Genomic DNA, 26,693 nt, shown 5'->3' with positions numbered 1-26,693 from the left:
TTGCCGTGATTTAAAAAGAAATAAAGTGCTTGTGCATGATAGTGTTTGCAGCAGTGCTGTTATGAGTTTGCAGATTTAACTACTGTCTGTGCAATAAAAGCTACTACCTCTTCTTTACAAGTGCTTTTCTTCGTATCAGCCAAGCTTGACCCAAAAACTTTGCCATACAACAAGATAAGAAAGGTCTAGTGTCAGTTTTAAGAATACGGAGTGCAACATGAAGGTCCAGTGTTCAAAGCTGCTGGCAAAGCGGGCTCAACCATTTATCCCGTAGTAATTTGTACGCCGGGCAGGCAAACAACATATGAACAATGCTTTCCACAGGGGCCTTGCAGCTTGGGCAATCTTTTCCATTGTTGGTGGACCATTTTACCGTCGCTTCCCCTACTGGGAGAGAGCCGATCCTGAAATGCATGTAGAGTATTCTATCTCTAGGCACTTTTATTAGGTCCAGGTAAGGCTCATAGTATTTACTTTGCTTGTGTGAGTAGAACTCAGTTGTCAACTTGCCCACATTGGTTCTGCTAATATCACGTTGGTCCACCCATTCCCAGTACAAGCGTTTAAGTTCCTCCCTCCTTGGGGGTTCCTGACTGGCCCAGCAACCACTAAACCCGATTGCTGATAGCATTTTTTTGGTGTCACGTATCCAGCCTATTTTCCTCCCAGTATCAAGCCTGATAACCTCAGTGAGTGCCTCTGCGTATGGGGAAAGCTCAGGAGTCCTCCTGATGCGGGCCCAGAATAGTAAAGGGCGCAGCCTGGGTATATCGCTTATCGATCGCCTACCCATGTCCATTAATAGCGGAGTGAGGGGGATGTATTTTGGTGCTGTTACTATGTCTCTTAGGAATTTATGTTCTGCTCTGCAAAGCTCATCCAGTTTGTTGTATCCCCAGACTTCGGCACCATATAGGGCAGCGCTGACCACCTTTGCGTTGTATATCTGAAGGGCTGAGGCTACTGGCCTTGTGTGGGAAAGGCGATGTTCTTTTACAACTGCACCTGACGTGCGCTTGTGAGCCATCAGCATCTTGCCCAGGTGAGGTCTCCATGACATTTTATCGGAGAACCTTACGCCTAGGTAATCAAAGGTGTCGACCTTTTCGAGGGGAGTCCCTCCTAAAAGTGGGCCCTTCCTACATGCCCTATGGGGATTAAAGGCCATAAATTTGGTTTTACTGGCATTTATAATTAGGCCCTGATTTTCACAAAAGAGATGGAATCTGTCAAGTAGGCCCTGTAGCCCTGCTGGGGTCTTGGATATCAACAGCGTGTCGTCTGCAAACAAAGTTGGTATCTCCCCCCCCCCCCTCCTCCCCAAGGTTGGTGAGTCTGTCGGCTCCTCTAGGAGGAAGTCCGCTACCCCGTTCACATATAGGGAAAATAGGGTAGGTGCCAAGACGCAACCCTGTCTTACTCCTCGCTTGACAGGGATGCGCTCTGTAAGAGGGTCCTGGTCTCCCCACCTAACCTGAGCAAAATTCCCCTCGTGCAGCCGGATTAATAAATTGAGGACAAAGGGGGGCATACTCATTTCTCTAAGCTTGTCCCATAGCCTGGATCTGGGGACCAGGTCAAAGGCAGTCTTCAGGTCAATAAATACTAGGTAGAGACTGCCTTTGCCTAGTACCACGATCTTCCAGTAGATGAGAAGGAATCTGAATACTTGGTCCATTGTCCCAGTCTTTGTTCTAAAACCCGCTTGAAACTGGGAAAGAATGTCCCCTTCCTCGGACCATTTCTGGATCCTATGCAGTAGCATCCAATCAAATACCTTCTGCATAGCATCGATCAAGCTTATTGGTCTATAGTATACCACCTTTGTTCCCACAGTCGTGATTGAGTTTCACCTGATGGGCAAATGTTTCATTGTTCTTGTTTTCAACACCTACATGCTTCCTCGGCTGAAGAACTGACGCCGTCTGAGCTGCTGCTAAGGTCACAAAATGAAGAACACACTGCATCTCCCACTCCTATGTTTCACATGGGCAAACCCTCCATACCGTATCTGAAATCTGAGATCAGACAAACACAGTTAATGTGGCATTCTACTGGTAATTGCCTGCCGAAAGATCTGCAGGCAGTTACTTGGGGCTGCCCCTTAGGCTTCCTTCTGATGGGATGCAATATTTAGTCACAAGATTCTACTGAACATATTTACCTGGATCTAAGCTTCTTTTCTGTTCTCATTGTTGTGGAACCTAGCCACAACTTTAGAATGTGAGAGGGCGAAGACATAAGAGTAGGGTGAACTTATTTTCACGAAGACTCAAAGTCTGTGGACTTGACTTATTAGCAGCCTACAGGCTTGGAGACGCATCTTCACTATGAAGGTAAATGTATCAGTTTGTTCAATAAATTATTTACATGGATTACTGTAACGTTATACATTGAATTGCATTCATGGTGCCCTAGCAGTAGCTTGATTCTGGAAAATGAGATGTATGTGTATGCAGGGTGGTTGGTTGTTGCTTTTTAGCATCTCTTTGAAACGTTCTGGTATTCTTTGCGTGTGCTATATTTTCAGATGGTGGTAACGTACAAAGAGAACCACTCATCCTGTAAACCTAGCCCTGCAGTCAGAGTGGTGTTTCTTTCCGTATTGCGTAATTTTGAGTTGTGCAAAGTTTTTCTTAACGCAACTGAAGCTTCCATTTTTTTGCTCTTACCTCGCAAAAGTACCCCAGTTTCAGTTTGCCTCAGACGAGCAATGTTTTTCTGTGCTTGAACATTTTTCACAGTAACAAAGGTAGCTAAGGTTGAAAATGTGTGCAGACTTTTCTCTGCAATTTTTTCTTTGTGGCATAAATGATTGCAAACGTGCCTATTGCATACAAATCTAGGAAAGCCTAAAACTTCGCAACTTCATGCAGGTTACGAAAATATAAAAAGAACAAAGCCCCAAACTACAGTGAATTATTCCAAGCCTTTGTTGCGTTTGTGTTTGAAATCAGCATCCTGGCAGTGCCCTAGTATGGCCTACAAAAGTTCTGTAACTTAGTCAAGTAAAAGGCCGTCTCGCATGTGCTACTCTGTTGTTGAACAACTGTCTGGTATTGGATGTGCACCCATTAGGGGAGAACAACGTGTGGTCTTCCTTGAGAATTTACTGCCGCTAATCTAGCCTCTTGTCTTTCCCTCTAGGCCGTGAACTTCCTTCTCTGGATATTTGCAGCTGCGGTCGTATCCTGGGCTGACCATGCCACGCCCATGCTGCTTGGAATCGGTGCCAAGTGGTTGCCACGGAAACAGGATGATGTGCTGCCAGGAGCCAGTGCACACACTCTCGGCGCCTCTGCCCTGGCCTTCCTCGCTGTGCGAGGGAGTTTAACAGTTCTTCCCAAAAGCCTACTCATGCTGCTGGCGAAAGCACCTTGGAAAGAACAAATACAAAAGGTACAGGCGCTGGAATGTCTGAATTATGCCAATGTTTGTGTCCCCAATTCCTCCTGCCCACAGTATTTTCAAATATATTCAGTTATTTATTTAGAGAAATTCCTTTTATTTAAACTTTCGAGGATTCTAGTTTTCCGAGTTTTTCTTTCTAGAAGATGGATTTTCTTTCCAGAATATCTCCCGAATTCACTGCAGCTCCAACTCTGAGATCTATCAATTGCATGCCAAGCATAGAGGCCTTTACACTTTACCAAGAGGGACATGTCTGTTTTATTAGGAGAGTAAAACACTATTTTTTTTTCTTTTTACTATAAATCAAACGGCTCGGTCGGTCTCACCGAGATTAGAATCTTAGGTCATTCTATGAAGGGTTTATTTTGAGATCTCCTAGTAATCCTCATTTTGGGGGTGGGGTTTTTACGAGAGGAGTGGTCTGTTTCCGACCGAATCGGGATAAGGAGTTATGCGAAAATATCCGCACATCAGTGCTTTTCGCCATACAGGTTTCGCCAGGAAAACCTGCCAGTTTTGCCTGAGCAGAGTGCCGTGAAAGATGCAAAAAATGCACAAAAGTGTGCGCAGAAGCTTGATTTTACTTTCGACTCATCCACCCCGGAGCACTCTAAGGCGGCGGGGTAGATGGTGTTGAGGTGTCTACCACATCTGGTAAATATCAACAGTGCAGGATCTGGTAGTTGCTGGGTGTGATAAATGCCTCCCATTGTGAGCTTTCACTTAAAGTGGGGTTTAACATGTTCAATTCAGTTCTTTCACTTCATCCAATTCATCATCTATTGCTGTTTACCTGCCATTGTGCCCTGGTAAATTTTGACAAGTTTGACCTGCCAAAATGTACTTGTGGAAAATTGCTGGAGGGCGGTTGAACATACATCTCGGAAGTCTGAAATGTGCAGGAGTTAAAGCATGTATCAGAATTAAAACCTTACTCGGTATTGGGCCTTCGTGATGCGGTTATACCGTCAGCCCTGGGTAATTACCACACCTCACTGCACCAGCAATTTCTTAAGGATACTTCTAACTGCAAATGAATTATCTTTAGACTATCCCCAGCTGCCAGACTAGATCTGGACTTTTTTCATAGCAGCACTCCTGAGTGTCATATGGCTGCAAGTGACTCCATACTGCTCCAGAAGTGATGGAGCTGAGCCACATATAAGCACCCCCCAACCTTGCTTACATCAGTTCCCTCCTTTCTGCGTCCTTCAACAGGGATCTGGTGCTCCACTGCCATATTTGTTGCCATTCCAATAGCTCCCAAATTTTGAAGACTGCTAGAGATCATGGCTTTTATGATAATGAGAGGAATCAAACCACTCTGAGACTGCAGGAAGCAGATTTCAGTCGCGGAACCGCACAACATGTGCTTGTGATGCTTGGGCCCCATTTAAAAAAAAAACTCTTAAGAGTTAAAAATGCACACAAAGGTAAGCTGGGAATGTGTATCCATGCGCTGCATTGCAGAAAATAGGATGATGTTGCGGTCTAAGCTCAAGTCCTGCTCCAGGTTATGGGGCCGTTGTAGTTCCGGTGACAGGGTCATTCCAGCAAAAGTCCACCTCTCGGTCAAAGTCTTCCAGTAAGTACAAGTTCGATTCCCGACAAAAACGTCAAAAATTCAAGCAGGAATCAACACCATTCTGATGGATACATCTGCCAGTGGATTCCTCACCTTGTGAATATCCCCTGCACCAGCAACATTCAGGAACTTTTGTAGCAGTCCACGCCGATAAGGTCGAAGATGACGTCACAGAGACACGGCTCCGCTTGAGACTCCGCTGACGTCACCTGCTCCATAAGAAGACCTCGTCGGCGTGATGACGTCAGTTCCGCCGTCGACGCCAACGGATTTCGGGAATCTCTCTCTGTAGCTATACTGGTTAATTTGTTTTCTGCTGGTTTCTCTTTGTCTTCTTCTGCAGAAATGTCGACAAAGAAGTCAGGATTTAAACACTGTCATGAATGTGGGAACCACATGTCCATAACGGATCCGCATGACGACTCCATGTGGTGCCTGTCATCGGACCACGATGTCGAGGGATGTTCTTGCTGCCGCAAGATGAGTTCCAAGGCTCTTAAGGAGAGGGAAGCAAAGCTTTTCAGCGCGAAGATGAAGAAAGAAAAAAGAGGCCGGAGAACATCGAGGTCGAGATCGAGGTCAGCGTCGAAGTCGACTTAGGGGCATGCTTCCAAATCCAGGAAGCACAAGAAGAAGAGGAGGCATTCATCTTGACGTCACTCGGATAAGGATGCGGCTCCAAGATCGACATCACCCTACCGACGCCGTAAGGACTTTGTGTCTCCCTCACCCGTTCCGGATTCACCTATTGGCCTGTCGTCACCTGTGGCTTCACCAGAACATTCTCCGGCTCCATCTCCGACGCCGGCTCCATCTCTGGCTCCGGCTTCGTCCCCGGTTCCGTGTGAAGAGCCTCCGGCCCCAGGTGAGCCTTCGGCTCCGCTGATTCCACCGTCGGCGCCGGTCGGCCCGAGTCCGGTGATGCCTGAGCAATATCCTGCGTTTCCAGGACCAGGTCAGGACCCCAGGCATTATCTTAATGCGATGTATGGAGTATTCTCCAGAGCCATGTACCCCTCTGGTGCACCTTCGGGTCCTATGGCCTTCAGTTTGGGAGTTCCCCAAGCCTATCCTCAGGCTCCCTTCATTCCATTTTTTACGGCGACGCCGTCTTGGCATCTACCGGCGCCGAGGACATCGACGCCGCTCCCTTCTTCACCGGCATCGCCTCAACCTAATTCGACGCCGGCTGCCCCTTTGGATCCACGTTCGACGCCGGCTCCGGCGCCGTCGGATTCGGTCACGGCGCCACCGACGCCGGTTGTGAGAATTAGGTCTCGGAGGGAGGCTTAGAGGGTGCTGGATGAGCAAAGATACCTGATGGAGGAGATAGAGGAAGGGAAACTCATGGAATCGGATGATGTTTTTGAGGAGTTAAAGGAGGCTAGTGGCCTGGACTTGTCACCTGAATGGGAGATTACTCCTCCTTCTGATGCCCCTTCAAAGGATGTGGCACCGTACCATGATGTTATAAGAAAAGCAGCTGAACTTTTAGATCTGCAGTTGCCTTCTGCAGAGTTCAAACCAAACATCTTAACGGAAGTTCTGCACTCTCCCTCTGCTGTTTCTGAGCCTCTGCTCCCTTTCAACGACACCATCATAGAGCCAGTGATGGAGGTGTGGCGTAAGCCCTTTTCTGCTCCGGCAGTTTCTAAAGTCATTGCCAGGAGGTATAGGGCAGCTCCGGGGGACCCAGAATTTATAACATATCACCGCCTCCTGAGAGTCTGGTTGATCTGAAAGAAACACGTTAGTTAGATTCCTCACCTTAGAATATCCCCAGGCGTCAGACTGGATCCGGAAGATTTTTCGTCAGCAATACCCCTTGCGCGTCGCTAGGCGTCGTCTGCGGCTCCGCGTCCGTCGTCGGCGTCGTGCGCCGGGATGACGTCGTCGGAGTACTTAGACGCCGCCCTCGCGCGCTGACGTCAGTTCTTCTTTTTTCCGCGCCAGTAAGCGCAGATCCGGGAGAGCTACCCCTTTTAGTCTTTTTTGACTAACTCTTTTTGATCATTTTTGATCCCTGTCTGTCGACATCTGGTGCCGGTAGGATGCCTGGGTTCAAGGCTTGTGAAGACTGTCATCGACTGATGTCGGTGACCGATCACCACCGCCGGTGCCTCTATTGCTTAGGCCTCGACCACGACGCGGAGTCGTGCAACGACTGCCAGGCCCTGACTTCGAAGGCTAGGCGGGAGCGGTCCCGCAAGCTTCTCGAGCTTCGCCACTCGGCTCCGCGTCGTGCGCGATCCCGGTCCAGGAGGAGGTCCAAGGATCGCTCGCGGAGCCCTAGCCGACGCCACCATCGCTCGTCGGGCTCCAAGTCGTCGGGTAAGTCCAAGCACTCAAAGAAGTCCAAGAGGCGACATCGCTCTTCGGACTCCCCTCGCCGGTCGCGCGACTCGGCCGAGGGTCCAAGTGGTTCCACCCCCGCGGCTCCGGCGGAGCCGCAGGTGCCGCGTCCGCCCCCATACCTTCCGGTCCCTGGGGCTGACGCGGCGCCGGCGGAGATCAGCGCCTTCCTCTCGGCCATGAGGAGCCTGGCCCCGCCGTCGACGCCCGCTGGCGCGCCTTCGGGCCCCGCGGGCTCGACTGCGCGACCTCGCGTGCCGGCGGCTCCGGCCCCGGCGCCGTCGACGACTCCGGTCTCGACGCCGCAGGTCCCCGCGGGGCCCATGCCTGGGCCCCAGTCGACGCCGGTTGACCTTGTCACTCCTCCACCGGCGCCGACGCCTGAACCACCGACGCCGTCACCGGCGCCGCCGACGCCTGTGACGCCGACGCCCCAGTTTAGCCCTCATCCGGACCCGACGCCGGCACGGCGTCCGCCGACGCCGCATCCGACGCCGCTAGAGACCTACCATCTCTACAGTCCGGTTCCGATCATTCCTCCTGTTTATCAGGAATCGGAAGAAGGGGGCGACTGGGAGGGGTTCGAGGACCCTCTGGCTGTTCAGTCACAGCTTTCTCAGGACTGGGCAGATGAACTGGGGGAGGCCAGCGGGCTGGACACCTCGCCAGACGCTGGATTCACTTCTCCTCCGACCGTGGCTTCGGAGGAGGGTGCAGCATTTTCTGTGGTGCTGCGCAAGGCGGCTGAGGCCCTTGGGCTCGAGTTGCCTGCCGTGGCTGTGAGGACCAACATCCTCACTGAGGTGCTTCAAACCTCAGCAAGCTCCACTGAGCCTCTGCTGCCGTTTAACGAGGCCCTCACTGACGTTCTGCAGGGCACCTGGTCCAAGCCCTCCACAGTTCCTCCTGTGGATAGGAACGTTGCCAGGCGCCACCGCCCTGCTCCGGGCGACCCCAGCTTCCTGTCCCAACACCCCACCCCCGAGAGTCTGGTTATCCAGGCCTCTACTTCCCAATCCTCCTTCCCGACCGCTCCGCCGGACCGGGATTCCAAGAGACTCGAGCAGTTTGGCAAGAAACTGTTCTCGTCCCTTAGTTTGGGCCTGCGGTCCTTAAATACCGCCTGTCTCTTGGACCGTTATTCCCATTCCCTGTGGGATACGGTGGAGGACGTGCTGCCCCTGTGTCCGGAGGAGGTCCGGCCACGTCTTTCCCAGGCTCTGGCCGATGGGAGGGATGCAGCACGGCACGCCATAAGATGTGGGCTTGGCACCACGGACTCGCTAGGTCGGGCGATTTCCACCACGGTGGCGCTCCGCCGCCACGCCTGGATGCGGTCCACGTCATTTTCCGGGGATGTCCAGAACACCCTCATGGACATGCCCTTTGATGGCACTCGCCTGTTTGGTGAGAAGGCGGACAGTGCGCTGAACCGCTTTAAGGACTCCCGGGCTACGGCCAAGTCCTTGGGCCTCTCGGCTCCGCGGGCGCACACCTCCGCTTTTCGCCCCTTTCGTGGCCAAGGAAGGGGCGCCTCCTCACGTCCGCAGAGCCACCAGCCGCAGAACCAACCGGCGCGCGGTCGCGGACGTGGCTTCCGCCGTGGCGGAAATGGAGGCCGACGTGGTCAGCCCACATCCACCCCGGCAGCATCCGCCTCAAAGCCTTCCTAGTCCGAGCTTTCAGGCCCATACCACGCCAGTGGGCGGCAGAGTTCGCCATCACCTGCTCCACTGGCGGTCCATAACATCGGACAGGTGGGTGCTGCAAATCGTCCGAAGGGGCTACTCCCTCCCCTTCGAGACGACCCCTCCAGCCATGCCACCACAGCACCACCGTATCTCGGGGGATCATTTGGATCTTCTCCGCGAGGAAGTTTCGGCTCTCTTGGCCAAGGGGGCCGTCGAGCGCGTTCCGAGTCCAGAAGTAGGTCGTGGTTGTTATTCCCACTACTTTCTGGTTCCCAAGAAGGGCAAGGGGGGCCTGCGCCCTATCTTGGACCTCCGGAACGTCAATGCCTTCCTCCGAAAGGAAAGGTTCAAGATGCTAACGTTGGCTCAGGTTTTAGCTGCCCTAGACCCTGGAGACTGGATGGTAGCGTTGGACTTGCAGGACGCATATTTCCATATCCCCGTCCTGCCGGCCCACCGGCGTTACCTGCGGTTCACGGTGGGCCAAGAGCACTTTCAGTTTACCGTGCTCCCCTTCGGCCTCACCAGTGCCCCTCGGGTGTTCACGAAAGTGATGGCGGTGGTCGCAGCTCATCTGCGCAGATCAGGGGTCCCAGTCTTCCCCTATCTCGACGACTGGTTGTTGAAGGCGGGCTCGCCCCAGGCAGTCGTCTCCCACCTCCAGACTACGGCGGATCTCCTGCATTTGCTGGGGTTTTCCATCAACGTGCCGAAGTCACACTTGAGTCCCTCTCAGAAGCTCCTCTTCATCGGAGCGGTTCTCGATTCGGCGCAGTTCCGGGTCCATCCACCGGAACAGCGGGTCCGGGATATACAGGCCCTGATTCCCATCTTTCGGCCTCTGTCCCGGGTTTCGGTCAGGCTAGTGTTGCGGCTTCTGGGGCTGATGGCCTCCTGCATCCTACTAGTGCATCACGCCAGGCGGCGCATGCGGGCTCTGCAGTGGGACCTGAAGTTTCAGTGGGCCCAGCATCACGGCAACCTGTCCGACCATGTCTTGATCTCGGAGGGCACTGCACAGCAGTTGCAGTGGTGGCTCACGGACCGCGAGTGGGTCAAGGGCAAGAGCCTCTCCCTTCCCCAACCGGAGCATGTCGTAGTGACGGATGCGTCCCTCCTGGGTTGGGGTGGCCATATGGGAGAGGCGGAGATCAGAGGCCTCTGGTCTCCGGCGGAGTCTCGTCTCCACATCAACCTGTTGGAGTTGAGAGCGATCCGGCTTGCACTGAAAGCCTTCCTTCCCTCTGTCAGGGGAAGTGTCGTGCAGGTGTTCACGGACAACACCACCGCCATGTGGTACTGCAACAAACAGGGCGGGGTGGGGTCGTGGACCCTTTGTCAGGAGGCTCTGCGCCTCTGGACATGGCTGGAACACCAGGGCGTCACCCTGGTGGTTCAACATCTGGCGGGCTCTCTGAACGCCAGAGCAGACGAACTCAGCCGCCGGTGCATGATGGATCACGAATGGCGTCTGAACTCCGAAGTGGTGCAAGGCCTCTTTCAGCAGTGGGGAGAGCCTTGGTTAGATCTATTCGCCACCGAAGAGAACGCGCAATGTCAGCAGTTCTGCGCGTTGGAATTTCCAAGGCGGCACTCGCTCGGCGACGCTTTTCGTCACGAGTGGAGTTGCGGTCTGTTGTACGCCTTTCCGCCTATACCACTTCTGCCCAGAGTGCTGAAGAAGATCAGGCGCGACCGGGCCCAAGTCATCTTGGTGGCTCCGGATTGGGCACGAAGATACTGGTATCCCGAGCTACTCAGTCTGTTGACCGATCCCCCGATACGTCTGCCCCTTCGGGAGGATCTTCTGTCGCAGCAGCAGGGGACGGTCCTCCACCCGAACCTGTCCAGCCTCCACCTCCATGCGTGGAGATTGAGCGGCGGCAGTTGATGCCATTTGACTTGCCTCCTGAAGTCTGTGATATCATTCTGGCAGCCAGGCGTCCCTCCACAAAGTCGGTATACGCCTGCCGGTGGAACAAATTTGTGGCATGGTGCACAGCAAAGGCTGTGGATCCCCTTTCCGCCCCTCTTTCTGAGGTTCTCCTCTTCCTTCTTTCTCTGGCCCGGCAGGGCTCTGCCCTGGGCACCCTGAAAGGTTATCTTGCTGCCATCTCCGCCTTCTTGCGGCTTCCTGATCAGCCTTCTCTTTTCAAGTCCCCTGTGGTTACACGCTTTCTCAAAGGCATTACACACACGTTCCCTCCTGTCCCTTTTGTAATGCCTCAGTGGGACTTGAATCTGGTTTTGACATTCCTGATGTGCGCTCCCTTCGAGCCTCTTCACAATTGCCCTCTTCGTCTTCTAACTCTAAAGACTGCTTTTCTGGTAGCCATCACCTCGGCTAGACGGGTGAGTGAGCTCCAGGCTTTATCTTCAAAGCCTCCTTTTCTATCTGTTCATCCGGACAAGGTTGTCCTTCGGCCTCGTCCCTCTTTTCTTCCTAAAGTGGTGACTCCATTTCACCTTGGGCAGTCTGTCACCTTGCCCACCTTCTTTCCGCCTCCGCATCCTTCCAAAGAGGAAGAGAGGCTCCACCGTCTGGACCCAAAACGTGCGCTCTCCTTCTATCTGGACCGCACAAAACAGTTCCGGGTGGACGACCAGCTTTTTGTTGGGTACGTGGGCGCTAAGAAGGGGAAAGCTGTGCACAAACGAACCATCTCTCGGTGGGTCGTTTTGTGTATAAAAATCTGCTATTCCTTGGCTAAAAAGGACCCTCCTGTTGGGCTGCGCGCCCATTCTACTCGGGCCACGGCGGCTACTACTGCCTTGGGACGGGGAGTCCCTTTGCAGGACATCTGTCAGGCGGCGACGTGGGCTTCTCTACACACGTTTGCCAGGCATTATTGCCTTGACAGCCAAGTCCGGAGGGATGGCTTCTTTGGCCGTTCTGTCCTCCAGGACTTTCTGGTGTGATCTTGGTTCGCAGACCCACCACCGGGGATGGTATTGCTTGGGTATCTATTCTAAGGTGAGGAATCTAACTAACGTGTTTCTTTCAGATGAACAAGTTACTAACCTTCGGTAACGATGTATCTGTAAGAAACATTAGTTAGTTAGATTCCTCACCGACCCTCCCATCCTCCCCGTTCTGCGAACTGACATCTAGGGTTAAGGTTGTCCTTTCAGGCCCCTAGATTTTATTTTTGGCACCAGTGTCGGTCTTTGCATGGCTCTGCGTTCCTGGCGCGGAAGGCTATGTACAAGAACTGACGTCAGCGCGCGAGGGCGGCGTCTAAGTACTCCGACGACGTCATCCCGGCGCACGACGCCGACGACGGACGCGGAGCCGCAGACGACGCCTAGCGACGCGCAAGGGGTATTGCTGACGAAAAATCTTCCGGATCCAGTCTGACGCCTGGGGATATTCTAAGGTGAGGAATCTAACTAACTAATGTTTCTTACAGATACATCGTTACCGAAGGTTAGTAACTTGTTCTTCAGGCTGCATGTTCAAGAAAATTATCAGGTTCGTTTTCCCAGGTCCCGAGTGACAGGGAAGCAAAAAAACTGGATCAGTCGGCCAAGAAGGTCTTTTCTTCGGCCAGCATGGCCCTTAAATCAACAAATGCCATCTGTCTCTTGGGACGTTATATACATGCTCTCATGGACTCAGCAAAGCAGCTAGCCCCAAAACTATCAGAGGAGGATAGGGTTGGTTATAATGAGATCCTTTCGGATGCCCAGGCTGCGGCGCGTCAGGTGATCCAGAGTGGATTGGACACTGCTGACTTGGTAGCAAGAGTTATGGGATCCTCTGTTGCCACTAGGAGGAGTGCCTGGCTTAAGTCATCGGAATTTTCCCCTGATGTCCAGTCAACGCTCTTAGACTTGCCTTTTGATGGCTCTGGTCTTTTTGGCAAGAAAGCGGATGCTGCGCTGGAAAGATTTAAGGAGAGTAAGACCACGGCTAAATCTTTGGGCCTTCAAACTCAGCGAAGAGGCTCTTTCAAGAGGTACAGGAGCTTCAGAAGGTCTACCTTTCGTACATACAGACAGCCTCAGCAGCAGCAAAGCACTCTGTATAAGGGTTACAGAGGTAGAATCAGGGGTCGCACTCGTGGTTGACATCTCTCCTCCTCCTCTTCCTCCTCCTCAGCCCCTCCCACCATTCTGGATCATGTTGGTCCTGTGGGGGGCCGGCTTACCCATTTTCTACAAGATTGGGAATCGGTTACTACAGACCTTTGGGTTCTAGATCTTGTAGAAAATGGGTACGCCCTTCCCTTTCGGGAATTCCCTCCAAATTACCCTCCTTGTCAAGGGGCTTGCTCAGAGGACCACCGTCTTCTCCTACAGGAGGAAGTCCCGACGTTACTAAAAAAAGGTGCGATAGAGGTGGTTCCAGAGCAGAAGAGGGGTCAGGGATGCTACTCCCGGTATTTCCTGATTCCGAAAAAGGACGGCAGATTGCGTCCAATATTGGACCTCAGGATCTTGAATCTTTATCTGAAGCAAGAGAAGTTCAAGATGCTCAACCTTGCGCAGGTTCTTCAAGCGATGAATCAGAAGGACTGGATGGTGTCGATCGACTTGCAGGATGGGTATTTCCACATCTCCATCCTGAAGTGGCACAGGAAGTATCTCCGGTTTACGGTAGGGTCGCAACATTATCAGTTTGCGGTCCTTCCGTTTGGTCTTACTACTGCACCTCGAGTCTTCACGAAGGTGATGGCAGTGGTGGCAGCCCATCTCAGAAGGTCGGGGATTTCGGTTTTCCCCTATCTGGACGACTGGCTGATCAAAGCAGAGTCGCCAGAGAAGGTGCTTCATCATCTGCAGGTTACGACTCAGCTGTTGTACAAATTGGGTTTTTCGATAAACGTGCCCAAATCTCACCTGGTGCCCTCTCAGCGCAACCTGTTCATAGGGGCGGTACTGGACACTACTGTGTGTCGAGCCTTTCCACCTCCACAAAGGATTCTCGACATACAGGTAATGATTCCTTTGTTTAACGATGGAGTGGTCGTTCCAGTCCTGAAGGTCCTTCGTCTGCTCGGTCTGTTTGCTTCCTGCATTCTGTTGGTCAACCATTCACGCTGGCACATGAGGGCGCTCCAGTGGTGTCTCCGCAGGCAGTGGTATCAACACAAAGGAGATCTCAGGGAGTCTGTGAGGATCTCCAGAGAAGCTGCGGCGGATCTATCTTATTGGAGTGTGGAGGGCAATCTGTCTCAAGGAAAGCCCTTCCATCTACCTCCATCTGTGGCCACAGTGATTACGGATGCATCCACTTTAGGGTGGGGTGCGCATCTGGGGGATCTGGAGATCAAGGGTCTTTGGTCTCCAGAGGAAAGGTTGCTTCATATCAACCTTCTGGAATTGCAGGCGATACGTTTGGCACTCAAGGCCTTTCTCCCTTCCCTTCACTGTTAGTCAGTTCAAGTCCTGACGGACAACACTACCACGATGTGGTATGTCAACAAGCAGGGATGAGTGGGGTCGCTTTGTCTCTGCAGAGAGGTTCTGCGTCTCTGGTCCTGGGCTCAGGATCAGCAGATTTGTCTGATGGCAAATCATCTGGCAGGAGTTCTGAACGTGCGTGTAGACAGTCTCAGTCGTCAGTTCTCTGCCGACCACGAGTGGAGGCTCCATCAAGAGGTGGTTCGTCACGTCTTTCGGACGTGGGGAACTCCTCGGGTGGACCTGTTTGCCACTCGCGAGAACGCTCACTGCCCGTCATTCTGCAGTCTCCAGTATCCGATGCAGGGAGCTTTGGGGGATGTGTTTCAGTTGAGATGGGACTCACATCTCGTTTACGCGTTTCCTCCCATACCCTTGATTCCTCGGGTTCTGAGGAAGATTCGCCAAGACCAGGCCCAAGTCATATTAATCGCCCCGGATTGGCCAAGAAGGGTGTGGTATACAGATCTTCTCCACCTCTCCTCGAGCCCTCCGCTCCGTCTCCCTCTCAGGGCAGACCTCCTCTCGCAGTCGGAGGGGTAGGTTCTACACCCCCACCTCCAGAGCTTACACCTTCATGCCTGGAGATTGAACGGGGCAACCTGAATTCTTTTTCTCTCCCACTAGATGTTGTAGATGTAATTTTGTCTGCCAGACGTCATTCCACCAAATCTATCTATTCCTATAGGTGGTCTAAATTTGTGCTCTGGTGTGGGGAGAAGTCAATTGATCCCTTGAGGGCTCGTTTATCTGACATTCTGCAGTTTGCCCTTTCTCTTGCTCAGCAAGGTTTTGCTGTAGCCATTGTAAAGGGTTACTTATCGGCTTTGTCGGCATTCCTTTGCTTGCCGGATCAGCCATTCTTGTTTAAATTGCCTATTGTTTTACGATTTCTAAAGGGCCTTACAAACAAGTTTCCTCCTACTCCTTTTATTGTGCCTCAATGGGACTTAAATCTTGTCTTAACTTATCTGAGTGTCCCTTGAGACTGTTGTCTTTCAAGACGGTTTTTCTCATTGTGATAACCTCGGCAAGGAGGGTAAGTGAGCTTCAAGCTCTGAGTTCAAAACCCCCGTTTTTGACCATTCATGCTGAAAGAATGGTACTCAGGACCAGGGCTGCTTTTCTACCTAAGGTGGCAACTCCTTTCCATCTGGGGCAATCCATTACCCTCCCTACCTTCTGTCCTCCCCTCACCCTTCCAAGGAGGAGGAGCGGCTTCACCGCTTGGATCCTAAGAGGGCGGTGAGCCTCTACCTTGACAGGACAAAAGACTTTTGAGTTGATGACCAGCTCTTCGTGGGCTTTGTTGGCTGCAGGAAAGGCAGAGCGGTGCACAAGCGCACCCTTTCCAGATGGATTGTCTTGTGCATCAAGATATGCTACTCTTTGGCTGGTAAGGAACCTCCAGAGGGTTTAAGGGCTCATTCTACTAGAGCTAAGTCTTCCACTTCTGCTTTGTCTAGAGGTGTTCCTGTGGAGGACATTTGTATGGCGGCAACTTGGGCCTCCCTTCACACTTTTTGCGAAACATTACTGCTCGGATTCCGAGGTGAGGAGGGACGGACATTTTGCTCGTTCCGTCCTTCAATACTTTCTGGTATAGAAGGGTGGACACCCTCCTCCGGGAGTGGGACTGCTGTGGGAATCTTTTCACAAGGTGAGGAATCCACTGGCAGATGTATACATCAGAAGAACAAGTTACTTACCTTCGGTAACGCTTTTTCTGGTGGATACAGTATCTGCCTGTGGATTCCTCACTGACCCACCCGCTTCCCCATTGTCCACCCTTGTATACCTACAATTCTAATGATGATGTTTTCAAAATGTATTTGTTACTGTCAAAGGCAGTGTGTTATTTCTTTTGCCTTCCTATTTATTCTTCACACTGTCTGTGTTGCATTGTATATTATGTACTGTGTATACTGTGTATATATTGCTGTCAGTCCGTCCGTGTGCCTCGAAGGCACAGAAAAAAGGGCGGAACTGATGTCATCACGCCGACGAGGTCTTCTTATGGAGCCGGTGACGTCAGCGGAGTCGCGAGCGGAGCCGTGTCTCTGTGACGTAGTCTTCGATCTCATTGGCGTGGACTGCTACAAAAGTTTCCGAATGTTGCTGGCACAGGGGATATTCACAAGGTGAGGAATCCACAGGCAGATACTGTATCCACCAGAAAAAGCGTTACCAAAGGTAAGTAACTTGTTCTTCTGCCACTCTAGTCCACCAAGAAGGTAGAAGTGGGTCAGGTTAAAGATTGCACTCCTCCGGTGTCACCGGAATCCTGCCCACTCCCACAGTTGGTGCAGGTGAGCCTCAAATTCCCTTGGCCTTTTATCCTTGCTGCAGATTACGGCTTTCCTTTAGGCCATTCACGTTTTTAGTGTGATTCCGGTTCCAACTGATGCGTCTTCCTGGCCCGCTGAGCCGCTGGGGACCCCAGTCATACTTATGCCAGCTGTGCCCTCCCCCAACACCAACTAACCCCTTGGGACCTGGTTACTGCACTGACACTGGTGTTGACTTCAAATCAAAGTCAAAAAGTCCACATCAGTGTCTTCCATGCCAGCTTCATCACCAATGCCAGTGTAGCACCCATTTCTGATGCTATGTCTAACCCCGAATCGGTGTCTGCTGCTCCCGTCATGCTACAAGATTACAAAAACACAATCAGTCATTTTGCATCAAGGCTCAAATTCTATGGCTAAAGCAAGCCAGGGACATTCAAGGTATGATTTGGATGTTTTGGGGCAGACTTGGTTTTGGTGAGGATGGCTCTTTGACTTCTTGATCTGTTAGCCCTAATGCAGCCTCCTTATTACAAATGCTAAGTGGCATATTTGGGTCCTGCAATGGAACTTTAGATCCCAGGAGGCCCAACATTGGGGGCCCCCTCTCTGACTGCAATAAGATTTTGAAGTATATAGCTTGGGATTTAGAATGGTGATCGACCAGTGCAGTTCACCCTAGCTAGAGCTATTCATCACTCTCGAACATGCAGTGCCAACAATTTTGTGCATGGGAGTTTCCTCCAAAGCATTTGTTTGGGGATACAATCCAACTGGAATGGAATGAAGGGCTGTTGCACACGTTTCCACCACTACATCTCCAGCTTCAAGTTCTGAGGAAGATTAAGACACAATGTCGAGGAGTGTTCGTCATGCAGGCGCATGATCCTCAAAGCGCTGAAGGAGAGGGAGGCCAAATTGTTCATGGCCAAGAGGCAAAAAAGGGGTTGAAGAAGGTGGAAGTCCTGTTCCAAGTCGCCGACCCCGCATACTTCGAGGTCGTCTAGGAAGCACAAGAAAAAGCAATGCCATGGGTCTCAGCGTTCTCCGTTGAAGATGCGACGCCTTAGTCAGTGTTCCCAGTTCTCAGGCGTCATTGTTAAGATAAAATCTCTCTATCTCCTTCTCCTGAGGTGACTCCGGCCCGTCTCCATCTCTGAAAGCTCTGACTCCACCGGCCCCAAGAGAAGCAACGCCTCTACAGTTGCCGAAACTGACCACACTACCTCTGGCTTCAGGGTCTCTGGAGCCGCAGCTGAAACCGAATGTGCTTCCTCCTCGAGCTGCTTCAGAGCCTGCATTACCGGATCCGGTATATCCTGTCTTCCCGGCTCCAGGTACGGGTCCATCGCATTTTTTAAATGCGATGTTCGGCTTGTTCGCCAGAGCGGCAGACCCTACTGGTGCACCTGTTGGCCCCATGGGGCCGCAGGCATTTTCCCTGGGAGGTTTGCCACCTCGTTTCCCTCAGGCACCTTTGATGCCAATGGCTCCAGGGAGTTGCCTCTTCCGATGCCGAGATTTTAAACGCCAGTACAATCTCTAGAGGGGCGAGTGCTACTGAATGGATCTTCCCCGGCGCTGTCTGGTTCTGAAACGGCGCTGACTCCACCTTGACCAGCATCAACTATTGTTCCGGTAGACCTACTTTTGACGGCTATCTGAAGTCACCGGCACCGCGTCTGGTGCCATCGATGCCTGTTCCAAGGAAGAAGTCTCGGAGAGAGGCACAGAGATTATTAGAAGAGTAAGAATACCAGGAAGAGCATGAGGAGGCCAAGGAAGGGAAGATTGTAGATCCTGATCAGGATTTTGAAGGTTTGCAGGAGGCTAGTGGATACCTCTCCTGAATGGGAGCTCTCATCACCAAAAGGTCTCCCAACACAGGAGGTTACCTCTTATCACACCATGATCAGGAACGCAGCGGACCTGCTGGAATTACCTCTTCCCACAGCGGAATTAAAATCTAACATCTTGACAGAGATGCTCAATTCTCCTTCCTCTATCTCGGAGCCTTTACTCCCTTTTAACGAGGCTTTGACTGAGCCCATTCTTGATGTCTGACAGAAGCCGATGTCTTGTCCAGCGGTGTCCAGGTCTGTGGCAAGGAGATGTAAGGTGGCTCCGGGGGATCCTGCTTTTCTGTCCACTTATCCTTCACCAGAAAGTTTGGTCGTCCAGGCTTCGTGCTCCTCGAAGAATTCTGCAGGGTCCTTCCCATCCACACCTGCAGATAGGGAGTTGAAACGCATGGAGCAATCTGCGAAAAAGGTATTCTCTTCAGGCAGTGTGGCCCTCAAGTCAACAAATGCCACATGCCTTTTGGGTCGCTATATCCATGCCCTTATGGACTCTGCCAGGGAGGTGCTCCGAAAACTGCACGAGGAAGTTCAAGGGCAATTTTCAGAGCTACTAATGGATGCCCAAGCTGCAGCCTGCCAGGTCATACAGTCTGGTCTGGACACTGCTGATTCGTTTGCAAGGGCAATGGGATCGTCTGTGGCTACCAGGAGGCACGCTTGGTGACGGGGTTTGGGGTTTTCTCCTGATGTCCAAGCCACCTTGTTAGATCTGCCATTCGATGGATCTTGCCTGTTTGGGGCCAAAGCGGACTCGGTGCTGCAGCGCTTTAAAGACAGTAGAGCCATGGCAAGGTCTTTAGGACTTCAGTCTCTGCACAGGGGCTTTGGACAATATCGCAAGTTTCATAGTTTTGGGAGGAACTTGTCCTTTCATGCCAAACAACAGCTGCTGCAGCAGCAGCAACAGCAGGCAAATCTCCTGTACAGATCTTACAGGGGAAAGGGCAGAGGTCGTCTGCCGGGTGCAGCATGTCAGCAAGTCTCCTCCTCCTCTTCTGCCCCTCCAACTGGTGCGGCAGGGAAGCAGCTCTAGCTCCACCATCCTAGAGCATGCTTGCCCGTGGGAGGACAGGTGTCCCATTTTCTAGAACATTGAGGTCTGTTACTACTGATCTCTGGGTGTTTCGGGAGTTTCCCTCTCCTTTCCCTCCCCGTCAGGGTTTGTGCTCAGAAGAGTACCACCTGCTTCTCAAGCAGCAGTTTCTATCATTACTTCAAAAAGGTGTGATCAAGGTGGTTCCGGAGCGGGAAAGGGGTCACAGATGCTACTCCCGGTACTTCCTGATTCCTAAGAAGGACGGTCGCTTGAGGCCGATCCTAGGCCTCAGGATTTAGAATTTTTACCTCCAACAGGAGAAATTCAAAATTTTGACCCTAGCTCAGGTTCTTCTTGCGCTGAAGAAGGAAGACTGGATGGTGTTGATCTATTTACAGGATGCGTATTTTCACATTCCCATCCTAAAGTCGCTTTGGAAGTATCTTCGTTTTATAGTGGGGTCTCAACACTACCAGTTTGCGATCCTTCTAGTCGCCTTACTTCCACACCGCTGGTCTTCACTAAGGTGATGGCAGTGGTGGCAGGACATCTCAGAAGATCTGGGGTTCCTGTTTTCCCCAATCTGGAATACTGGCTGCTCAAAGCGAAGTTGCCAGAGTTAGTGTTACATCATTTGCAAGTAACAACACAACTGTTGCTCAACTTGGGGTTTTTGATAAATGTACCCAAATCTCACCCGGTGCCCTTTCAGCACAACCTGTTCATAGTGGCAGTACTGGACACTACTGAAAGTCGTGCCTTCCTGCCTCTCCAGAGGATTCAAGACATCCAGGCTTTGATCCTACTTTTTCAGAATGGAGCAGCTGTTCCAGTCCTGAAGGTCTTGCACCTACTCGGTCTGTTTGCTTCCTGCATACTGTTGGTCACCATGCACGCTGGTATATGAGAGCTCTCCAGTGATGCCTTAGCAGACAGTGGTTTCAACACAACGGAGATCTCGAAGAGGTGGTCAGAATCTCCAGAGACACTGCAGCCGAGCTGTTATAGTGAGTTTTCCAGGCAACCTGTTTCAGGGGAAACCATTTCAACCTCCCTCTCCGGTGGCCACAGTAATAATGGATGCCTCCACTCTAGGGTGGGAAGCTCATCTGGGGCATCTGGATTTCAAAGGCCTTTGGTCTCCAGAGGAAAGATTGTTTCACATCAATCTTCTGGAATTGCGGACAATTCATTTGGCTTTCAAGGCCTTTCTTCCCTCTCTTCGTGGTCAGTCGGTTCAGGTCCTACCGGACAACACTACCGCAATGTGGTACATCAACAAACATGGAGGAGTAGGGTTCTATCTTCTTTGCAGAGAAGCTCTGCAACTCTGGTCCTGGGCATTGGACCATCAGATTTGCGTGATCGCAAATCATCTGGCTGGAGAACTGAATGTGCGTGTGGACAGTCTCAGTCAGCAGTATAAGGCAGATCGCGAGTGGCGTCTCCATCCTGAGGTAGTACTTCACATTTTCAGGATGTGAGGGTTTCCTCAGTTGGACCTGTTTGCCACTCACGAGAATGCGTACTGCCCGTTGCTCTGCAGTCTCCAATATCTGATGCAGGGAGCATTGGGGGACGCTTTTCAGTTAAATTAGGGCTCACAGCTTCTTTACACATTTCCTCGCATACCCTTGATTCCTCAAGTTCTGAGGAAGATTTGCCACAACCAGGCCCAAGTTATATTGATCGCCCCGTATTGGTCGAGAAGGGTGTGGTACACAGACCTCCTTTACCTCTCATCGCACTCTCCGCGCAGACCTCCTCTCGCATTTGCAGGGGCAGGTTCTACATCCCCACCTCCAGAGTCTGCATATTCATGCCTCGAGATTGAAAGCAGCAACCGGAGGCTTTTCTCTCTCCCACCAGATATATCGGCCAGGAGACACTCCACCAAATCTGTCTATTCTGGTAGGTGGGGCAAGTGTGTTAAATGGTGTGGAGAGAGATCGCTTGATCCTTTGCAGGCTTATTTGTCTGATATTCTGAGTTTCTGTCTTTCCATAGCACAACAGGGTTGTGCAGTAGCTACTGTTAAGAGCTACTTGTCTGCCTTATCAGCTGTTCTCTATTTACCAGATCAACCCTCGATGTTTAAATCTCCCATAGTTATGAGGTTTATTAAAGGTCTCACAAATAGGTTTCCTCCCACTCCTTTTATCATGCCTCGGTGAGATTTAAATTTGTTTCTCACTTTTCTGATGGGTTCACCCTTTGAACCAATACATAGTTGTCCATTAAGGTTCCTAGCGTTTACAACAATATTTTTAGTTGAAGCCTCTTCCTCTAGAAGGGTGAGTGAGTTGCAAGCTCTAACCCTTTATTTATATCATTCCATGCAAATAAGATGGTTCTTAGGACCAGAGATGCTTTCCTGACTAAAGCGGTCACTCCTTTCTACCTAGGGCAATCCATCACCTTACCCACTTATTACCCTCCCCCTCACCCTTCTAAGGAGGAGGAGAGACTTCATCGCTTGGACCCTAAGAGGGCGGTCAGCTTCTACCTGTATAGAACTAAGAACTTCAGGTTGGACAACCAACTTTTCATCGGCTATGTGGGCAGGATGAAGGGCAAGGCTAGGTCTTCTTCTTCTGCTTAAGCTAGAGGATTCCCTGTGGTAGATAACTGCAAGGCAGCAACTTGGGCCTTCCTCCACGCTTTTGCAAACACTATTGCTTAGATTCGAGGGGAGATGGAACAGCCATTTTGCACGTTCTGTGCTGCAGGATTTTTTAGTATAGGCAGGCACCCTCCGCCAGGAGTGGGACTGCTTGGAGATAAAATTCAAAAGAGGAGGAATCCACAAGCAGATGTATCCATCAGAAGAACAAGTTACTTACCTTTGGTAACGCTTTTTCTGGTAGATACAGTATCTGCCTGTGGATTCCTCACTGACCCAACCGTCTCCCCATTGCCTGTCTGCTTATACCGAAAAATAATCAATGTATATATTATGTGATGTATTATTAAAATCATGTGATGCTTGGCACTAGGAAAGGTCTATGATGAAGAATTTCCAGTTTTGGCTGTGTCTGTATACTATGTATACATGTAAAAATGCTGTTGGTTCACCCTTTCGCCTCGAAGGCATGGGAAAAATAGGTGGAACTGGCATCAGCACGCCAACGAGGTCTTCTTATGGCTCTCATGACATCACGCAGAGTCGCGTGCGGAGCCATTCCATTGTGACGTCCTCGTCAACATGGGAGAGCTGAGGAGAAACTGTGCATGGGGGTAATTCAAAATGTGAGGAATCCACAGGCAGATACTGTATCCACCAGAAAAAAGCATTACCGAAGGTAAGTAACTTGTTCATATGCAGACATATAAAATAATGTGGTAAACAGGCGTACTCCTACTATGCAATCCCTACCGTATGTGCGTCTAGAGTGTGCGTGAGTGTGTATATCTAGAGACAACAATCCCCTCTGTGGGACGATCCAACCCCATTACCTGGTGGGACAGAATGTAGGATCCCATTTTGATTACGAACTGGCCACCCCTCAAGGAGATGTTAGGCAGCTGCTCTGCGAAGTATCAGCATGCAGGGACCTCTTAATGCCAACAGATGTGTCAACTTGCGATGTATATGCAGATTAGCGTTGTTATGGGTATGCAGATAGCCCTGTCGCCCCGTGAATGGAAATAGAAAGACATTTGTACGTGTGCAAAAGACCTTGTGCTCAGTGTTTGAGGCCTCATAATAATGTTGTGTGAAGCGAGATGTGTAAGCACAGCAGTTTCAGAGAAAATAAGCCAGCATTGTCACGCACGCAAATATGCTCAAAAGGTTACAGTAAAATGTTATTGTGCAGAAAGAGGACAGTGTAAGAAAAGTTGTAGCTTTGCTACATGGGCCTAACTCGATCACCAAACACTATTGCATTGCCATCACTTTAGCAGGCAGCATGAGCAGAATGCACTGTTGTTGCAACTGCCATACACCTCCTTCTTGTAGCTTCAACGTGTGCCAATCATCAATCTACCAGCATTTTCTTTCCACACCTCACCACTCAAAAAAGAAAGAGAAGAGGGCACTGAGTTTTTACATCAATGACACAAAGGACCATTGCATGAATGATTAGCGCTTTGTGTAGTTTTCTGGTCAAAGAAGGGCAAGGCAGTGTTAAAGAGGACCTTGTCATAGTGGGTAATCATCTGCAACAAAATCTGCTGTACACTGGCTACGACGCAGTTCCCTGAAGGCTCATTCCACCAGGGCCAAAACCGTTACTGTGGCTTTGTCTCAAGAGGTGCCTGTTCTAGACATGTACCTGGGTGTGGCGGGAGTCCCGCGGCCTACCCGGGTCCGTTGGCGACTCCCGAACAGCGGAAAGAGTTTCTTGCTGCCTTGGACCACCTGTTTAGCCCTCGGGCTCCCGCCGGTGCACCTGCGGGCCCCGCGGCCCCATGTCCAGATCCTGTTGACCCGGCAGCACCGCCTCCGGCGCCAGCCCCGGAGCCACTGGATCCAGCGCCCGCGGCTCTGGCGCCACAAGGTGCAACGCCGCTGGCTCTGGTCCCGGCGCTGCACTTTGCTCCTGTCCCAGCGTCGCCCCTGGCTCCGCCACAGGTGCCGCACTGGGTGCTGTTTATTCCGCCCCTGCCTCGGTTCTCGGACCATTTCCTTCCGACCTGGGATCCTCATTGGGGTGGGGCTCCGGTTCGTCCCCGGCCGGCGCTGCTCCTGGCTCTGGTCCTGCCGCCGCAACCGGCTCCTTCTACCCCGTAGCCGGATGAGGACTGGGACGGCTCCGAGACCCCCTTGTGCGGCAGTGTGACTCCGAGCAGGATTGGGTGGATGATCTTAAAGACGCAGGTGATCTTGATGTGTCTTCTGACCCGGGGTTTGGCTCGCCTCCACCTACTAGGAGGGCGCTTCCTACACTATGGTGCTGCGTCGAGCCGCGGAGACTCTCCACCTCGACCTCCCTACGGTGGCCCTTAAGACCAACCTCCTTACGGAGGTGCTCCAGACAGCGTCTACGTCGTCGGAGCCGCTGCTCCCTTTCAATGAGACCCTTACCGAAGTCCTCTTGGGTACTTGGTTGCGGCCGGCCTCGGGGGCGCCGGTGGATAAGAACGTCGCTAGGCGTCATCGCCTGGTGATCCTGCCTTCTTGACCACTCACCCCACACCTGAGAGCCTGGTCATTCAGGCCTCGACATCGCAGAGTGCCTTTCCCTCGGCTCCGCCGGACAAGGACTCCAAGAGGCTGGACCAATATGGCAAGAGGTTGTTCTCCTCAGCCAGTTTGGGGTTGAGATCGGTTAATACCGCCTGCTTATTAGGCCGTTACTCCCATGCAGTGTGGGATTCGGTGGCAGAGGTTCTGCCTCAGTGCTCTGAGGAGGTCCAGGCTGTCCTTTCCCAAGCAATCGTGGAGGGCAAGTATGCGGCGAAGTTTGCCATCAGGTGTGGTTTGGACACCGCTGATTCGTTGGGCCGGGCGATCTCCACGACAGTGGCGTTGCGGCGCCATGCCTGGTTGCGTTCCTCTGACTTCTCACCCGATGTCCAGAGCTCGCTCATGGACATGCCCTTCGATGGCTCCTGCCTCTTTGTTGATAAGGCTGACAATGCCATGGAGCGCTTTAAAGACTCTCGTGACACGGCCAAGTCTTTGGGTCTTTCCTCGAAAACTCCTGCCATGACGGGGTTTCGTTCCTTTCATGGCCAAGGCAGGGGTACCCAGGCGCGCTCTTCCAGCATGCCTGCGCAGAACCAGCCTCAGTGAGGCCGTGGACGTGGGTTCCTCAGGGGCGGGTCTGGTGACCAGCGTGCGGGGCAGTCCACTTCCACCCCCGCTGCTTCCGCCTCGAAACCTTCCTAATCCGAGCTTCAGGGGGCACCCCACGCCAGTGCGTGGCAGGGTTCTCCTCCACCACTGGGGCGAGATTACGTCGGACAAGTGGGTGCTGCAGATAATCTGCCACGGTTACTCGCTCCCCCTTCTGTCCTCCCCTCCAGCAATGCCACCTCGGTACCACCGCATGTCGGGGGATCATTTGGCTCTTCTCCGTCAGGAAGTCATGGCCCTCGTGGCCAAGGGGGCCATTGAGTACGTTCCCGATCAGGAAGTAGGGAGGGGTTGCTATTCCCACTACTTCCTAGTCCCCAAGAAGGACAAGGGGGGCCTGCGCCCCATCTTGGACCTCCGGGACGTCAATCGCTTCCTCTGGAAGGAGAAGTTCAAGATGCTGACTCTAGCTCAGGTCCTGTCTGCCCTGGACCCTGGAGACTGGATGTGTTGGACGTGCAGGACGCTTATTTTCACATTCCCGTCCTGCCGGCCCACCGGCGTTACCTGCGGTTCACGGTAGGCCAGGAGCATTTTCAGTTTGCCGTGCTCCCCTTCGGCCTTACCAGCGCCCCTCGGGTGTTCACGAAGGTGATGGCGGTGGTCGCAGCTCATCTGCGCAGGTCAGGGGTGTTAGTCTTCCCCCTACCTCGACGACTGGCTGTTGAAGGCGGGTTCGTCCCAGACAGTTGTCTCCCACCTCCAGACTACGGCCGACCTCCTGCATATGCTGGGGTTCTCCATCAATGTGCCGAAGTCGCACCTGAGTCCCCCTCAGAAGCTCCCTTTCATCGGAGCGGTTCTGTATTCAACGCTGTTTCGGGTTTATCCTCCCGAACAGCGAGTCCGGGATATTCAGGCTATGGTTCCGCTCTTTCAGCCTCTCTCCCGGGTTTCAGTCAGGATGTCCCTCCGGCTTCTGGGCCTGATGGCCTCCTGCATCCTGCATCCTGCTGGTGCCGCATGCCAGATGGCATATGGCTCTGTAGTGGGACCTGAAGTTCCAGTGGGCGCAGCATCAGGACAACCTGTCCGATCATGTCCAGATCTCGGAGGGCACTACACATCAATTGCCGTGGTGGCTCATTAATCGCGATTGGGTCAATGGCAGATCCCTCTCCCTTCCCCAACCGGAGCACACGGTAGTGACAGATGTGTCCCTCCTGGGCTGGGCTGGCCACATGGGAGAGGCGGAGATCAGAGGTCTCTGGTCTCCGGCGGAGTCCAGGCTCCATATCAACCTTATGGAGCTGCTGGCG

The 26,693-nt window shown here is 52.2% G+C and overlaps 1 protein-coding gene across 2 annotated transcripts in view; it reads left to right on the top strand.

Moving 5' to 3' along the window:
• The window catches only part of FOCAD (focadhesin), a 1,730,079-nt gene that overhangs the window by 1,633,949 nt on the left and 69,437 nt on the right, over positions 1-26,693 (top strand). For both annotated transcript variants that reach the window (XM_085634390.1, XM_085634400.1), the window contains exon 44: positions 3,148-3,399. In XM_085634390.1, coding sequence (XP_085490516.1) covers positions 3,148-3,399 — 252 coding nt within the window. The remainder of the gene's footprint in view (positions 1-3,147; positions 3,400-26,693) is intronic.

Source organism: Triturus cristatus, chromosome 2_1, assembly GCF_964204655.1.
Source record: "Triturus cristatus chromosome 2_1, aTriCri1.1, whole genome shotgun sequence".
Lineage (NCBI taxonomy): Eukaryota > Metazoa > Chordata > Amphibia > Caudata > Salamandridae > Triturus > Triturus cristatus.
The sequence above is the reverse complement of the archived record's forward strand: the minus strand, read 5'-3'. Positions and strand labels throughout refer to the sequence as shown.